The 18,512-nt window shown below is 36.5% G+C and overlaps 1 protein-coding gene across 2 annotated transcripts in view; it reads right to left on the bottom strand.

Moving 5' to 3' along the window:
• The window catches only part of ERMARD (ER membrane associated RNA degradation), a 52,973-nt gene extending 34,468 nt beyond the window's left edge, over positions 1-18,505 (bottom strand). The window contains exons 1-11 of one of the 2 annotated variants that reach the window (XM_058289723.2): positions 18,429-18,505; positions 17,226-17,364; positions 14,436-14,604; positions 12,619-12,758; positions 11,603-11,704; positions 10,821-10,910; positions 8,747-8,844; positions 7,516-7,652; positions 6,218-6,332; positions 5,376-5,478; positions 703-732 (exon numbers count right to left, since the gene is read on the bottom strand). In XM_058289723.2, coding sequence (XP_058145706.1) covers positions 703-732; positions 5,376-5,478; positions 6,218-6,332; positions 7,516-7,652; positions 8,747-8,844; positions 10,821-10,910; positions 11,603-11,704; positions 12,619-12,758; positions 14,436-14,604; positions 17,226-17,228 — 987 coding nt within the window. In that variant the 5' untranslated portion in view covers positions 17,229-17,364; positions 18,429-18,505. The remainder of the gene's footprint in view (positions 1-702; positions 733-5,375; positions 5,479-6,217; positions 6,333-7,515; positions 7,653-8,746; positions 8,845-10,820; positions 10,911-11,602; positions 11,705-12,618; positions 12,759-14,435; positions 14,605-17,225; positions 17,365-18,428) is intronic. The other variant, XM_058289722.2, reaches the window with a different exon arrangement.
• Between the last annotated feature and the right edge of the window lie 7 nt (positions 18,506-18,512).

The raw sequence follows: 18,512 nt of genomic DNA, 5'->3' as shown, positions 1-18,512 counted from the left end.
TCCTGACCCTACCCAGTACAGGTATGACTCCACTTTCTAATTTGATCTTCACACTATCAAATGTATTATATACTAAGATAATTGCAAACTATCTACCTAATGGAATAAACTTTTCAGGTAAGCAGGCACAGTTTTCAATTCACACACTACTCATTCATTTAGAAATCTAAGAGTTATCCTCAGGTGAGAATGATTTAAATGCCCAGATCTATACAAAGACTTGGCTTTACTTCTTATTGTATACACAAAAACCTATATACTCTATGGGGGATAAAAGACATTTTCAATGGTAATTTTTACTATTCTGGATTTTTACCTTATGTTATGACTTGAGAATCTCTCCCTTAATTCTACTGATTAAATGCATTAAGAGTATACTATATACTCATAACAGAGTAGGTGATGTATATTTTTTCATCTGCAGAAAGCAAGTGGTAACCCTAAATCTAAAATGTTAGTCTCTAAATAATTATAGTCAATAATATTAGTATGTCTTGTCATTTTGCAACTTTGAGCTCTCTTTAACTGTAAAAACTAGGTTCATAATATTATGCCTCAAAACTAGCCTTGCAACTAAACTCTATTATAAGCATTTTTTCTACATTTTCCTATAATCTTATGATAGGTAATTTTAAATTTTCTATTTCAAAAGAACACAATGTTTTAGCTGTATTAAGAAACTTTACAAGTTTAACTACTTACTTCATCAAAGGTTGTGTAAAGAGCTGTTGACTTCAGAGGAAAAAAGAAAAGAAATAATTAAAGCAAAATATAAGTAGTGTGACATTATTTAAACTAGGAAAAATTCTAGTACCTATAACAAATCTGAAAACTTCTTTTGAAAATAAACTTTATCTAGCAACCCTGGGAAGAATGTTATTAAAATAACAAATGCTTTATAAAACACATAAAAATATAAGTAAATCCAATAATTGAGCCATGTTAAAACATCACCATAACAAGTACTTCAGTTCAGGTATTTCTAAAATTTATGATTCCATAACTATAAATCACTACTTACACAAATAGAAAATTTCTGCTGATAGCTAATATTTATGTACAAGTGAGTACAATCTTAGTATTTTTTCCAATTAAAGCTTTTTGTTTTGTTTTACATGCTTCTTTTTTTTTTTAAGATTTACTTATTTATTTATTTCTCTCTCCCCCCCTCCCTGCCCCAGGTGTCCATTCGTTGTGTGTGCTTTCTACATGCTTCTTGATGGAATTAGTTTAGAATTTTAAAACACAGGTTCTGTGGTCAAACTGTTTCACAGTTCTAACCCCACGTCAACACTTTTCAGAAGTGAAACCCGGGCAACTTATTTAACTGTAAAAGACCCTGGTTTTCTCTACAAGAAATGGGGTATGAATAAATGAATTAAATAAGAATATACACATAATGTGATTAAATTGGTGTTTTGTGTAGGTCAGCTCTCAATAAATGTCTTATTAGTGCTTAACAACATGTTTTCAAGTTAATATTATCAAATGTTCTTTAACATTCATTACTATGACTCTAAAATCTAAAACTTAATTGCCAGCCCTAAAATTTTTCCTGGGTTCTATTCCAAATATCCAATTACCTACTATTTCCACTTTCTTCCAAAATCTGAACTTTTCATTTAACTCCATAAACTACATGTACTACTTCCTACCTTATTTCATGGGATTTGTATAAATGTCTTATCTCCAACCCCTAACAGGTAAACTTATTAAAAGATGGAAGATCTTATATGTCTTTATAGCCTCCACTGAACTTAAAAGGACTTATATACCATAATAAGTATTCAATATATAACAATATTTGCATAACCTTTTATAATTTTACAAACTATTTTCTCATGTATATATATAAGATTATAACTAATCCTATTACTTATTTTGGATTAAAAAATGGGCTAAAACTTAAGATTTTCTTTGACAAATTACATTCTCTGTTGGAAACATTTTATTTGTGCAGTCAAATGAGAAATAACCAAGTTTATTAATAGCTGTGACAGTTTGAAACTTTTGTGGACTCCAGAAAATCATGTCCTTAGGGCTAATCTATTCCTGTGCATGTAAATCTATTGTAGATGGGACCTTTTTTAAAAGATTTATTTATTTATTTCTCCCCCTTCCCTTCATTGTCTGTTCTCCGTCTATTCACTGTATATTCTTCTGTGTCTGCTTGTATTCTCACTAGGAGGCTCCAGGAACCGATCCTGGGATCTTCTGGAGTGGGAGAGAGGTGATCGCTCTCTTGCACCACCTCTGCTCCCTGATCTGCTGCATCTCTTATTCTCTCTCCTTGTCTCTTTTTGTTGTATCATCTTGCTGCGCCAGCTTTTCCGTGTGGGCCAGCACTCCTGCATGGGGCAGTACTCCTGTGCGGGGCAATACTCCATGTGGGCCAGCTCACCATATGGGCTAGCTTGCCTTTACCAGGAGGCCCTGGGCATTGAACCCTGGACCTGCTATATGGTAGCCGGAGCCCAACTGGTTGAGCCACATCCGCTTCCCTAGATGGAATCTTTTGATTAAATTATTCAGTTAAGGGCCTTCGATTAATCCTTTTCCTGGAGCCCTTTTAAATGCAGGAATAAAAAATCACAGTTACAGAAAAAGCTGCAAAGACAGAGAGGACCCAGAAGCTGAGAGAGAAGGTTCTAGGAGCCAGAGCTGAACAAAAGCCACTTAAGCCAGAAGCTGAAAGCAGTGAGGCCTGGAGGAGAGGGGAGAGAGGAGCAGACACCACCATGTGTCTGATCGCCCACAGCTGCAGCTTGGGAAAAAGGATCTCCTGATGATGCCTTGATTTGGATACTTTCATGGCCCCAGAATTGTAAGATTTTAATCTAAAAATTTCCCATTGTAAAAGCCAACCCATTGCTGGTATTGCTCCCAGCAGCTTTTAGCAAACTAAAACAATACTAAATGATCATGGCTACCACAAAGTCAATTTGAACCATAATCGAATGAGAGTTGTGACTATTAGGATACTAGTTCTTTCCACCAGAAAGAACAAAGTATGCAACAGGCACTGGACTTGGGTCCTGGTGGAATAAAAATGTCAGCATTCTACTCTTAAGGAACTTGCAAGTCAGACACTTCTATACAGTAAGTGGGAGGCAAAACAGAACTGTCTCCAAGACAAAATAAAACACAAAATACAGAATAGAGGAGCTATCAAAGGCTCTGGGAAGTGGCTATTTTGGCACAAGCACTTTCTCTGAACTCAAAAAGGCAGAAACCTGGGATAGTTAATCAAGGCAAAGAGGGAGTACTAGGTCAGGAATGAGAAAAATCCTGAAGGCACGTAAGAGGATGCATGTTTAGGAAGCGGTGAGGAGTCTAAATCATACTAATGGGAAATAAAACTATACAAAGAGGATAGGGCCAGAATCCTGAACTCCTTAGATACTATGTTAAAAAGTGTGAATTTCATTTGGTAGGGATTGGAAAGGCATTAAAGCAGATGAGTACCATAAAAGACATAAAGAAAATCAGTAGCAGTGTGAGAATGGATTAGAGAAGGAAGAAGAAAGATGAACAGTTCATGGTGACTACATGGATATAGAGAATGAAGTGCAGGGAAAAGTAAAAGTTGTTCTAAAGTTTGGTGCCAGAGCCACCAAAAGGATAAGTGATAATAAGAAGAGGGTTACCAGAGGAAAAAAAAATTGTCAGAGGGAAAAAAAAATGCTTTTTTAAACAAAGTAAGTTTGAGATCATAGGGAAAAACTCACATGAAGAAGATATTCAGCAAATAGATGTGAATCTAACTCTGGAGATCAAGAGAAATGTCAGTTAGAGACAATGACTTGGGAATGGTTGCCACTGAATGCTATAAACTACTCTCTTGGCATGGCTTTAGCTACGTCTTACAACTTTTGATATGTTACGTTTTCATTTCACTAGGTTGAAAATATTTTCTAATTGTTGTTCCTACAGAGGTGGCATTTTAAGATACAGGATTATGTGAGATTTCCCAGAAAGGATATATAAAAAGAGAACATGGCTAAGAACAGAATATTGAGGAATGTCTATATTTCAATGAGACAAAACAGAAGCTAATCTAGTGGGGGGGGGGGAAATGAGAATATAAAGTATGGCAGACACTGCTATTCATCCCAGAATAATACATATTCTCTCTCATCCTTCCACCAATAGGTTCTACAATTTTCAGTTGGACAAATGGCCCCACAAAATATTTCCAAGGCTGGCAGCTAGGTGTAAACTGTTTTGACCAAGAAGAAGTAATACGTGCAATATCTGAGAAGTGAGTTTAAAGATGGGGCAGGTACTTCTTTCCTTTTCTCTTTCCACTGGCTGGAATGCAGATGTAAGGGCTGAAGCAACCAGTTTGAGCCATGAGGCAGAAGCCATTTTTGAAGAAGGCAAGACCAGAACATAGACGGAGCTTGAGCATCTGATGATTGTGGAGCAGCCATCTCAGTGCTGCACAGTTTACATTTATTAGGGTCAAAGATAAGTTTCTATCTTATTTAAGTCATTGTTATTTTGGGATTTCTGTCACTAGCAGTAATCACAACTATTACAAAGGGGCATAAAGACGAAGGGGAGTATCAAGAAGCACAGGATGGTTATCGGCGTCAAGGGGCCTGAGGAGGTAAACAGGTTGGCAACTGGAAGAGATTCTGGGAGCAGACATGGCAACCAGAAGCTGGCTCATGAATTCCGAAACAGTGGAAAGAAAAAGTTAAAAAAAATGTGATGATGATAAAAGCTACCATTATCTGGTACACAACAGCCACTCTCCTAGGTATTTTATATAATTATCTCTAAATTCTACAGCTTTCTTAAAAGGTATTATGATCCCATGAATCTAAACACAGAGAACATCAATTACTTTTCCAAGGTCACAGCATAAACCGGTGAGTGGCAGAGCCAGGATTCAAACCTGGATCGACCTGGGCTCTAAAGCCAAAGCCCTTTCTTTGTGTCACACTTTCCCAGGAACAATGGATGAGTCACAAACTCTGGTAGTTAGTGATGTTTTTAGTCACTAACTCCAATGTTGCTGATTATATATCATCTTATCTCAGTAAAATCATGAGCCATTATATATGCTAAAGAGGAAAAAATAAGTGGCTACTACTTTTATGACATCATGAAGCTTAAAGGACTTACTTGGAAATATTATAGAACTATCAAAAGCAACCATAGTAAAATATTTACAAAAACCATAAAAACACTTTAATAGGAAGTGACCAAAAAATGAGAGTCAAGCCATCCAAAGAAAGTTCTAAGCTAAAACAATTTATTTAAACTACAAACAGAAAGAAGGTAATTTTTTTAAATGTTTAATTAGCCATAGAAAACTGTCAATCGACCACAGCAAAAAACATCATCAATAATAAAAGCACATGTACCTCTGCTGTCAGAAGTCTTTTGGGACATTTGTTAATTGTGGCAAAAACATTCCTAAGTCCAGTTTCCAGTTGTATCAATAACAATATAGCACAGTCAGCAAACCTGTGAAATTGAAGGACAAATAGGCAGAATTCCATATTTTAAAAATAAACACTAGCACCAATATTACAGTAACTATGCTGTATACCAGATATTACTCACATGACAGTAAAAGTAAGGAGAGTTTATATTACTTAAGAATAAGAAAAACAAATTAAAACAAAATCAAAGCCTCATTAGATGAATGGTTTTAAAATTGTTTTCCACAATGTGCAACTATTTGATGAACCATTTGTAATAGCTCAGTAGAATAAATTGTCATCAAAGATCTATTTAATTTGTTTCATTATTTCTAAAAAATACCAGGATTTTGGTAGGGTTTCAAAGCATAAATATATCAGGATAATGTAACCTCATAGGAATTAAAATCAGAGTCATTAGACTCCCTGATTTCTATAATCCTTAAGTATATTCTTTGCTCCCAAGGGAATATAATTTCCATAAAGACAAATTTTACTTTCTCTTTATTTCATGACTAACACTGTTTCACTTGTGGTAATAATTATAAAAAATATTATCTCTATTAACTGTACTAAAAAGATGACCATATTTAAAACCTAATTATAAGATGTCTTTTAATTAATTACATGAAGATATTTTATGCTCAGGTCTACTCTTGAATCAACACCACTTCTATTTACATATATTTAAATAGCAAAAAAGAATGGAAAGTAAAGGATTTTAAGAAGGACTGGTCTCCAAACTATCGATAAATGCTTTGAAATACCATCCTTAAAGTTACCTGTGTGACTTGAACTTGATTATTGCAACTTCCCAATATGGCAACATAATTTTTAATATGAAAGTGGATTTCTTCATCACTTCTTCTAATACTGAAAGTATGTCATAAGTAACATCTGCAAAACAGTAAAATAATACTTAAAACAACCATGCTAATCAACTAAAAAATAAGAAGGATTTGCACATACTTGGAGACTGATACAAGCCAGCCAATCTCTTTTATGTAGATGAGCTGAAACCCTTGCTTTCTGATGCCCATATGGTAATTGTGAACCAGAATCAGACTTGAAGGTGACCTCAGATACCCTTGAAAGAAAAGGGGTATGATTAACTGCATCTTTTTGTTGATTTAGACTAAACAATTGTGAGTAGGGGAGTTTAGGGATGACTAGTTGAGCATACTGACCAAGAGAAGTAAAAATATATCTTTCAGAACAAACAGGAGACTGTTTTTACTATAGGCACATTGGGATAATGATTATGCGCACAAAAAACAAAGAGGTGAAGAGGGGAATGCAAATTCATAAACTCGGAAACTAGAATACAGGTTACTGGTGGCCAGATAGGGGTGGGGAATGGAGAGTTAATATTTAATTGGTAGGAAGTTTTTGTTTGGGGTGAATGAAAAGTTTTGATAATGGATGATGACAATGGAGGCACAACTTTGTGAATGAAATTACCATCACTGATTTATATATTTGAAAGTAAATAAAAAGGCAAATTTTAGGCTATATATAAATTATGAGAAAAAAATAAAACCATACATCACATAAAGTGAATCCTAATGTAAATTATGGGCAATAGTTAACAGCATAATTAAAATAGTATTTCATCAATTGTATTAAAGTTACCACACTAATGCAAAACATTAATAATAGGGAAAACTATGTGTGAGAGGTATATGGGGGCTCTACTTTCTGCATGATTTTTCCATAAACCTACTGGTGCTCTAAGGAAAAGAATAGAAGAGAAAGAAAGGTACATTATAAAATGGCACTAAGTGATATGTATGTCAACACATCTGAGGGATAAACCAACTTTTCTCACAAATATTGACTCAACTTACATAGATATGCCTCTCAAAAACACCCCCACAACAGCCCTGGGGACATGGTAGGAAAAGGCAAGGTTTTATGTGGTACGGTTTTAAAGGTTTTCCAGGCAATTTTCAAAGTCACCTCTCCACCTGAGGAAAATTTTATTCCAACACAAAAATTCAAGTTTTAAATCTACTTACTCATTTTACAAATATGTTTACATAGGTGTATTAAGTGGGGAAAAGTGAAAGGTAGTACTTGCCAGGAAAAATGGTTAAATCCTCTAAGTTTGTAAGAGTTACAAAAGATCGATGTACCAATGTAAATTTAGTTTGCTGAAGGTAACTTCTTAGTAGCTGACCCAATCCTGCTGTCAGCAATAACATCATTGAGCAGTATCTAGGGGAAAATACCATAGAGATCTGTTAAAAAATAAACTCAATCATACATATTAAACGCTTTATTTTCAAAAACAAAAACAGTTTAAAATTAAGGGATCAAAATGAGTGAAAAAGAAATTAGCTATCAAGCCACAAAAAAACATGGAGGAACCTGACATGCACACTGCTAAGTGATAGAAGCCTGACAAGGCTACAGGCTATGATTCTAACTGTATGACAGTGTGGAAGAGGCAAAACTATAGAGACAATCAAAAGACCAGTGGTCGCCACAGGTTGCAGATGGGAGGGTGGGGGGTAGGGATGAATAGGTAGAGGACAGAGCATTTTTAGGGCAATGAAACTATTCTATATGACATCGTAATGGTGAGTATCTGACATTACCTGTTTGTTAAAACCCAAAGAACTCTACATACAAGGAGTAAACCCTATTGTGGACTACAGACTTTAGTTATTAATAATGCATCAGTATGGGCTGCAGTTATAGCTCCGTTGGTTGAGCACCTGCTTCCCATGTACAAGGTCCCAGGTTCAATCCCTGGTGTCTCCTTAAAAAAAAACTTATTAATATTGGTTTATCAATTGTAATCAGTGTACCACACTAAGGCAAGATGTTAATAATAAGAGAAACTGTGAGGAGAGAGGAGTTATACAGAAGATCTCTGTATTTCTTATGCAATTTTTCTGTAAACCTAGAATACCTCTTAAAGTTTATTTGAGAAACAAAACAAACAAAAAACCATTACATTGCAGAAAACTCCTTTGATATAGGAATTAAGACGGATAATGGTTGGGAAAATATCTCAGGAAACCTTGAGCTGAAGCCTTAGGGATTTCCACTGAGGAAATGTGTGTGCTTCATCACTTAGTGCTGGTACAGCCTCTGAATTGCCTTTGGGGGGGTAAGCACTGAAACCATAACCCTGTCACCATTCTAATTATTCTCCTATGAATGGTCAATTTTATCCTTAAAATCCTGTCTCAAAATTCTCTTATATTTCTCCAAATACATCTTTCCCTGCTGTGAAACTCAAGATAAAACAAACTCTTAAGTAAATTAAAAAAGAAAAAAAGATTACTTCACTAGCAACTTACTTTGGAGGAATTTCTTGAGGTGATGCAAACCCATGCCATAAGATATTACGCAGGTTAAGTCCACATGGAGAGCCAACAAACACTTTTAGCACATTCATCTAATCAGGTTAAGAAGAGCAAGTTACTGAATTATTGAACAAGCTAATATAATACAGACATGTTTCCCTTTGTCTTTATAACTAAAAGAACTGAAAGTGTAGGTTTAAATTTAATAATAATAAAACTAACATTTATGGAGCATTTAATATGTTCCAGACACATTTTCCATGTATCAATTCATATATTCTCAGACCAGCTATGAGATGCGTAATATTATTATTCCCATTATACAGGCGAGAAAATTAAGCATAAAGAAGTGAAACCAAGGTCATGAAGTTATAAATAAAAGGAAGATGCTACCTAACGAGGCAGTATTGCTTTATACTATATATCAAATGTGCCTAATGTTTGAATAAAATGAAATAGAAATGGTAAGCGGAAACTTGGTCTTACAAAGTAAGTGCTTGTATGGTAAAATGAAGAGGACAACAAAGCAAAAGCCTGGTCATTTAAGCTCTAGTCCTGTGCCTGCCACTAGTCCTGTGCTTCACTGTTAGCACATAACTTAACTGTTTCAGTATCTTCATCGATAAAGTGAAGAACACACCTCTCTACCAGAGGGATCCTACTGAATGGATTGCCATCCTGGTTTCTTTCTCTCCTTAACCCTACCTCATTCAGTTGCCTAAAGGTTATTCATTACTCTTAAACTCTCTTGGCCATGTACCCTCTAGAAGATTCTGAAAACATATGTGCTTCCCTGTATGCTTTTTAAACAACATCTGAATTTTTTTTCACTCTAAGTTTAAACAGCGGAAAAAAAAAGTTGCAAAGGGCATACTTTCCCACGTTAAAAATATTGTTATTTTAAGAGTATGGATTAGAGTGGACTTACTGATATTCTATTCATGAACTGTTGTGATTCGTAATCGAAGAAGGTATGGCATTGGTGTGGAGAAAGTAGCCATGGTGGCTGCTGGGGGTAGGGAGTGGGAGGAAGAGATGTGATGTGGGGGCATTTTTGGGGGTTGGAGTTGTCCTGGGTGGTGCTGCAGGGACAGTTACCAGATAATGTATGTTTTCCCATGGCCCACTGGGTGGACTGTGGGAGAGTGTGGGTTATGGTGTGGACCATAGACCATGAGGTGCAGCGGTGCTCAGAGATGTATTCACGAAATGCAATGAATGTCTTATGATGATGGAGGAGATTGTTGTTATGGGGGGAGGGGTGAGGGATGTATGGGGACCTCATTTTTTTTAATGTAACATTAAAAAATCAAAGACAAAAAAATTTTTTTTAAATATTGTTATTTTAGAACAAAACTGTAACATCACTGTTGTGAAGCATTAAAAATTTTATTCTAGATTTAGTATTATAAGTATTAATGTATAATCAACCAAAGCAATATGCAAATTGTGTCTATGATTGGACTCAAGAGGTTATAATACCTGGGAAAACACTACTGTGATTAGTTTAGAAAACTCAGTAAAACATATGCTTTATTCACTGCTATAAACTGATACTAATTTACAATAAATGTTACAACACAGGATTCACATAGTGAACTGTCAAAACACTATCTTGATTAGTTTGGCAAACTAAATAAAATACATGCTTTATTCAAAAAAAAAAGAATCATCTGGTCTCAAATGCCAATGGTGTTGAGGTTAATGGACCTTGATATAAAGCCTTAAATCTGTTCAAAATCACTGGAAATGTACAAGTGTATAAAATTAACTTTGCTGTATGTAATTCATCCCTGAATAAACCTGGAAAAGGAAAGAGAAAAAAAAGAGGTTGCAATACCATAATGTACCACTGTAGGAGTCAGGATAGAAGAGAGCTATGGGTTTATTGTGTGTGAATGGAAAAAAAGTGATTTTGAAAGGGAAAGTGGGAAAGGAGAGTATGCTTGAATCAGATGTAATTAATTTTTTTCCTAAAGCAGCATCAATTTTGGAGGAACAATAGTACAGCTAATTCCAATTGTTTTATATTACTCTTACTCCACAAATTTTAGATAAACAAGCTTACCACTGACTGTCCAAAGATGTAAGCAAGTTCCTCAGAGGAAAGTAGATCTCTTAAAAGAAAGGGGCATTCCTTCCCAACCAGTAAAAATACCTAAAATTCAAAGTTTTTATAACAATTATATTAAAATGAGCCATTTAATACTAAAAATAAACATTATCCATAAAGGAACTGTTTGTAGAAATGAAGGGAGAAAAGTAGTTAAACACCATGTTTTGATTTCATAATCACTCAAAAGGGAAAAGATTAAACATCTATGCCAATGAATATAATTTTATAGGGAACAGTAATTAAAATTAAGAAATCTGAGGGAAACGGACTTTGGCCCAGTGGTTAGGGCGTCCGTCTACCACATGGGAGGTCCGCGGTTCAAACCCCGGGCCTCCTTGACCCGTGTGGAGCTGGCCATGCGCAGTGCTGATGCGCGCAAGGAGTGCCGTGCCACGCAGGGGTGTCCCCTGCGTGGGGGAGCCCCCACGCGCAAGGAGTGCGCCCGTGAGAAGAGACGCCCAGCGTGAAAAGAAAGAGCAGCCTGCCCAGGAATGGCGCCGCCCACACTTCCTGTGCCGCTGTCGACAACAGAAGCGGACAAAGAAACAAAAGCAGACAAAGAAACAAGACGCAGCAAATAGACACCAAGAACAGACAACCAGGGGAGGGGGGGAAACTAACTAAATAAATAAATCTTTAAAAAAAAAAAAAAAGAAATCTGAGGGTGCTATAAAATAGTTTAACATGAATTCAAATAATTTAAGAGGCCAACAAGAAACAGTTTGTACACTTACATCACCCAAAGCTCGTTCTAGACATGATGTCAGTTTCATTAAGCTAAGAGAAATAGCAGTAGATTGTAGACTTTCCAAGGCATCAAATATTTCAGGAAATAACTGTTTAGAATAAGACACGTTAGATTTTGCACTCAATTTGAAATCTTTATCAAAGTAACAATACTATTAATGGAAATTCAAAGTATTTTTTGGTACAGGTAAACATTTTTCACATAAATACAACAACTTAAAAATATTAAGAAAAATATTTTAAGCTCTGAGTTCCTTGAAAGTTCTCCTGTTATTTAATTATTGGCAGCAATAAATCTGGCATAGTTGTAAGCTTAAAAGTCAAAATTTTGATCTAAATCTTATTTCCCATTTTCATTTAGCTTAGTTCTGTAAAATAGATAAGCACAAGACAGTTCACTCTGCCAATTACAAGAGCTATTTCAAAGGAAGAAACAATGATTCTTCTACTCTAAATTAGGAAACTCAAAATATTTTTTAATTGTATGTGTTATAGCTACTGCTTTATTGTGGTTACTTAGTGTACCAAATGAATGGAGAAAAACCAACCAGCAAATACACTAAAATGAGAACTGAGCTTGGCCCCAAATTACTTCCTCCTCCCTTTAGCTCACCTTTAACAAGACAAACATCCTCATCTCTAGTCTCCTCATCCCATTTTCTCAAGAATACCTTCTCTTCCTCCATTAAGTCTTTGTTTTACTCTGGAGGTGCCAACTTTTTTTTGTTCTGTCCCAGGACGAGTACCTGTGTACGAAGTACTACCTCCCCAAGTCCAATTCCTATGAGAAAGCATCAAAAAATTCCCTTTGTTCCAAGTGAGGTGTTTCTCAGCTCAGGCTTTGGACACTGTGCACAAGACTTAAAGTTTCTCTTGGAACTCTTGAGACTTCCCTACAGTTTGATGGCCTCGGTGACACAGGGGACCCCTTTAAAACTATAATAAAGGTTCCAAGTGGTATTTGTAAAATCTTTTATTTCTAAAGGTTGTTGAAAAACCCTACCTCTGGAAAATTTGTCCACTGGAACCACAACGCATAACGGCTTTCAAACTGCACCTTGGTCAAACATAACAAATGTAAATGAACAGCTTCACATAGTGGACCCAGGAGCCTCACACTTTTCCAGTAATCCAGATTCTGGTCTAAAAGGAAAGAAAACAGTTTTTAATTATCACTGCAATGTATAATATGATGGGAAAAAAATGTCTAAATTATCAAATAAAATGGGTTTTAATTATAAAATTTCCACAGAATCAACAATCAGCTTATAAGTGAACATACAATAGACAGTAAATACACACAGATATTATTGGAAATAATGTACTTAACTCTGATCTGATTATAAAAGAATAATATATTATGTGTAGAGATTTTGGAAAATATAGAAAGGTTCAAACAGAGAAAAAAGATCTTTAATGAAATTAGGTACATGCTATATATATATAATATTGCAAGTTAACTTGTTTTAACTTAACATTATTAGACTGTGAGATTTCTAATGACATTATTTTGAAGCACTATAATATTCTTATTGTTTTTTAATTAATTTTTGTTATGGTTGGGGCCAACTACTCACACGGTGTACAATCAAAATATATAAAAAGGGAAGTGGCTGTGGTCAATCAGTTGGGCTCCTGTCTACCATATGGGAGGCCCTGGATTCGTGTCCAAGGGCCTCCTTGTGAAGGCAGGCTGGCCACTGTGCAGTGGAGAGCCAACACAGCAAGATGACGCAACAAAGGAAGACAAGCCGACACAGAAAAAACATGTAGTGAATGGACACAGAGAACAGACAGCAAAAAAACAAGCCGCAAGGTTGGGGGGTGGGGGGCAGGGAATAAATAAATAAATACATCTTTAAAAATATATATATAAAGTTGAAAGTCTCCCTCCCAGCCACCTAAGACTCCTTCTTAGAGCAACTACTGTTACCAATTTCTTAGGTATACTTGAAATATTTACACATCTATAAGCAAATACAAATATATAAGCACCTCCTATTTTCTCACTTAACAACACAGCTTAGAGATTTCCACGAGAAAGACAAGCTCCCTCATCTTTTACAACTACATAATATTCCATTGTATACATTCACACCATAATTTACTTAACCAGTCACCTACTGCCAGACATTTGGGTGTTTGTTTTTTGAGTTTTTGGACATTTGGGTGTTTGTTTTTTGAGTTTTTGGTGTCTTTTCTTTTGCTATTACAAACAATATTGCAATGAATAACCTTACACAAACATTACTTTCACATGCGTAAATAAATCTGTCTTATACAATTCCTAGAAATGGAACTGCTGAGCCAAAGGGTATGTTCATTTGTAATTTTTATTACTGTTATTAAATTTCCCAAACCCTATCCATGCTCCAAAAAATGTACAAGAGTGCCTGGAACATATTTAAAATGACTGCATATTTTATCACAATTCATTTCACATCCTTAATCTCTATGGCTGCCATTTTCTTCTACCTTATTCCCCTTCCCTTTCCTGTCTAGATTACTGACCTTGACAATCATCTCAAGGCCCTGAGCTCTAGGTTCTCCACAGCCCATCATCCCCCACTACAACTTTACCCCTCCTTATCCCTCAGCAGGTCTTCTCAGCCCAGCTTTTCATGAACTCTGCTGTGCTTTGCTGGCCTCATTCCCTCTCTTTTTTACACTGATTACCTCTCTCTTTTGAGTTAGACTTTTAACATCCTCGAACATAAGAAACAAAAAGAAAAACTATGGTCAGGAAGGGAATTTTACAGGTCAAGACACTTTAAATGGAACAGAATCAACTGATGATTGGGATGGCAGGACAGTACCAACCTGATTCTGTATAACTCACACATTCTGTGACCGTCTGCCAGCACACTTCTCCATTTTGAGTTACAATGGTACTGATATCACAATTTTCTCTGACTTCAAACCCAAGTTTACAAATCATATCATAAACTGAGGGAGAAAGACATGTGGTAATAGAATTCCCTATCAACATCTGAAATATAAGACATAAAAGACAGTTACGCAGGAAAGAAAACAGAGGAATATTAATTATATATTTAAGTCACAAGAACATTCAATTCTAAGCATAGAATGTATTCCGGCATAGCTAATGTTAACAGTGATTTCTGGATATCATGAGATCTTTATGATTAAAACACTGCAATTAAATAGTAATTAAAGATAAAAATTCACATTTTTTTTCAAATAAAAGATAAATGTTAAAAGATTTGAAAGTATTTTACTGATTATGTTAGGGTATATGTTCACAGAAATTCAACAAGTCTTGTGAATAGTTCATTAGTCCTGTCAGAATTCCTCTACTTAGAGTTATCAAAATAAGCAATTTTTTATGAAGGTAGGGCATGGGGGAAGCAGAAGATCAAGCATAATGAATTTAAAAAGAAGAAAAAGCATAGCTCTGACTTCCTATATATGCTGTAAAACGCAAAGTCATACTGCTTTTCCATGAAGGATTAAATAAAATCAAAACCCTCATAATTATGACATTACACTAAGAGCATCCTATAAACTGCAATAGGTCATATTCTGAGCCTAACCTGGAGCTCTTTATTTTGATACATCAAATTGTGTTTTGGGGTTTTTTTTAAAGATTTATTTATTTCTCCCCCCTCCCTCCACTGTCTGCTCTCTGTGTCCATTCACTGTGTTCTTCTGTGTCTGCTTTGTATTCTCATTAGGTTGTTCCGGGAACCCATCCTGAGACCTTCTGGAGTGGGAGAGAGGCGATCATTCTCTTGCGCCACCTCAGCTGCTGTGTCTCTTATTGTCTCCCCTCTGTATTTATTTTTGCCTCCCCTGTGTCTCTTATTGTCTCCCCTCTGTGTTTATTTTTGTTGTGTCATCTTGCTGCATCAGCTCTCTGCGTGGGCTAGCACTACCGCGTGGGGCAGCATTCCACATGGGCCAGCTCGCCTTCATCAGGAGACCCTGCGTATCGAACCCTGGACCTCCTATATGGTAGATGGAAGCCCAATTGCTTGAGCCACATCTGCTTCCCTCAAGTTGTATTTTAACAATAGTGATTAAGTTTTGGCAGCTTCCTAATTTAGACGCTGACAAATTTAAGTTCTCCCCCTTGCTCAGCATAATCCTTTTATTCTTTTTGCCTTTCCTGTCCGCAGATGTTTCACTTCACACTCTCACCCCTGGTTTTCAACCAATACCCGGTAGGTCCTAACAGATAATTAAGGTATCGCCAAAGAGACATGGCAATCATTATGATTGTCACTCTCCTCCAGACCACTCTTCCCTATTCTGCTTTGTGATGCTAGAGCTGGAATTCTGCAAACCACATTACTCTTTTGCGAGCTGGGTCACTATTAGGACATGCCAGTAGGGCCTGTGAGAGCAAAACCAAGATAACTGGAAGAAGGGACTTGCTCCTTCTTGTCTGCATCCTGTGGACTTCCTGTGTACCTGCTATCCCTTTGAGGTTCATGCCAGTAAAACACTTCTTCACTCCAGCAGCAGCAGCGCCTTTCTAATGCAGCAGCTAAATCCAGTGTGTAATTTTTCCAACATTTTAGCTTCATCGTGTCTCCAGCAGAGACACCAGTACGACTTGCCTTGTGCCTCCCCATTAAGGTCTGAGTCCCAGATTTACCAGGCTCCTCCAAGTTCAAAAAGAACAGCACGCATTGAGGAGCACCATTTCTCCTTAGAGATCTAAATTTCAGCTATGTGGAGACCCTTTCTAAGTTTCAAAATTTTAAAATTCCAACCACTTCCCATAGTCCCCTCAGTCCTAAGGGTAGTATCTGCTTCCCACAGCGGCTACCTCCATGACACTTTAACAGATGTCTTTTTATTCTTCCAGGTACTTATGTAATTGCATACCTAGTTAATAAATCTTGACATTAAATTCTCACAGCTCAAAAAAAAAAAAAAAAAAAAAAACTGGTGTGGTTTCTGTCTTCTAACTAATACAGAAATATTCAAGGATTATTTTCAGATCAAAGTGGAGTTCTTGCATTTTTACAAAAGCATTCAAACCCTACCAGCAATGACTGGTAGTAGACAGAACTGATATTTTTGTACAGAAGCAAAATCTGTCTATTCTATTAAAGCTGGCCCTAAATATGGCAACTAAGGCAGTAAGAGTCTTCTCTTTTCATTGTAGAACCCCTGCAAACAAAGCTGCACATCAGCCTCAACCAAACTACAAGATCCTAGAGCACAGAGACCATGCCTTATACATCCTTGTATCCCCAGAAGATAGCATAGCCTCTGGCACATAATAAATTAACGAATATAATGAATGATTGGTTGCTCATATCCTGAGTTCAAATACATTCCCCCAAGTTTCTACAATCTTCAGCTTTTGGGAGTGACTATATCCTATCCCATACCAATATACTCTAGAAGTTTGCTTTTAAGTTAATTTATCAACCCATACTCTCTTGAACAAGACTCCACTGCTGAGAAATAAAATCCAACCTCAAATCAATATTAGATGCCACAATACATTAATTGTATCTCACAATATTTACTGCTTTGTCGCATGTATTACAGTTATGAACAAGCTATCCTCCCTATTAGAAGTCAAAAGCCTGTATGTTTGCATGTGCATGCATGTGTGTGTGCACTCCATACCATTATTCTTTGATTACTTCTTGCCCAGAGCACATGGGGTAGTGGAAACAGTCTGTGCTTTAGAGCTGGAAAGATTTGAATCCTTCTTCAGCCACTTCTTGCCTTGTATAAATTACTTGTCTGAACTCAGTTTCCATAGCTGTAAAATATTACAACCGTCTAGGTTTGTTATAATACTTGAAAAGCATCTAAAACATAGTACCCAAAATAGTAGTGATCGGTATTATGGATTATAGATGTTTGATAAATATTTGATTGCCTAATAAAGGAAAACGAATGAAATCATTATTATGAGGCAACCCTATAAAATACAGTTTACAGTCAATCAAGGAGACAATCAAGGAGACTCTTGTGATTTAATTTATACGGATACAAAAATGGTGTAATTACATAATTTCAATTTACAGATGTGAACTTTAAAGGTAGCTGCTATTAAACAGCGCTTCACAACATTGCTGAGTGTGCTACATATTTAAAACTTTATTTAAGGGATAAAGGTCATGGTCAAAATAAACAGAAAAAGATATAGTCCGCATTTTGTTTGCACAATACTGGCTCTGAGTTTAACAGCTCTAAGTACTTACAAAAACCTGGTTGCTATAGGTTTATGGCCTGTTAAGTCTACAAAAATGTAAAGGACTTTACATTATTTCTTAAAGCTATCTCTGCAAATTTCAGTTTAGATTCTGGAAGATAATCAAGAAATTCGGCCACTCCCAACAATGTGCAGGGAGAGTGCAAATGCATTCCAAAATTCAAGAAGCCAAGCGCCAATTCACCACTGAATTCACAAAAGAACTATATTTAAGGCTGACCCTACAGGTCTTAGTCCTTTTGCTTGAGCCAATGGAGGCACCCATGCACAGAAAAACAAGCAAAAATACCCCTGATGTTTTCCAGCAAAAAGCATCGTGCTTTCCCCCTCTTTGGGTTCACATAAGAAACTTGAAGCGGACGGGCGATTGACCATTTCCTGCACTCCTGAAGCACGACTGCATTTCCATGCCGCGAACTCACACCTCAACCAAGGAAGAGGGCAGCCCGAACACTGCCTCTGCATAACCACCACTCTCCACCTACCACCATTCAGATATTCATTCAATTAATATTTGCTGAGTGCCTACTACTGCCTGGCGCTGAGGACAGAGAAGTTATGAATATAGCACAGGAAGACCAGTCTCAATTCCCACCAAGCCTAACTACCTCCATAATTTCTGCGCTCCAAGCAGCCGTCGCAGGTTGAATGACGTAGTCCTCGCCCCTCCCCACTGACCGCTGACGCGCTTC

This window comes from Dasypus novemcinctus, chromosome 28 (genome assembly GCF_030445035.2).
Source record: "Dasypus novemcinctus isolate mDasNov1 chromosome 28, mDasNov1.1.hap2, whole genome shotgun sequence".
Taxonomy (NCBI): Eukaryota; Metazoa; Chordata; class Mammalia; order Cingulata; family Dasypodidae; genus Dasypus; species Dasypus novemcinctus.
This window is presented reverse-complemented; position numbering and strand designations above follow the sequence as displayed.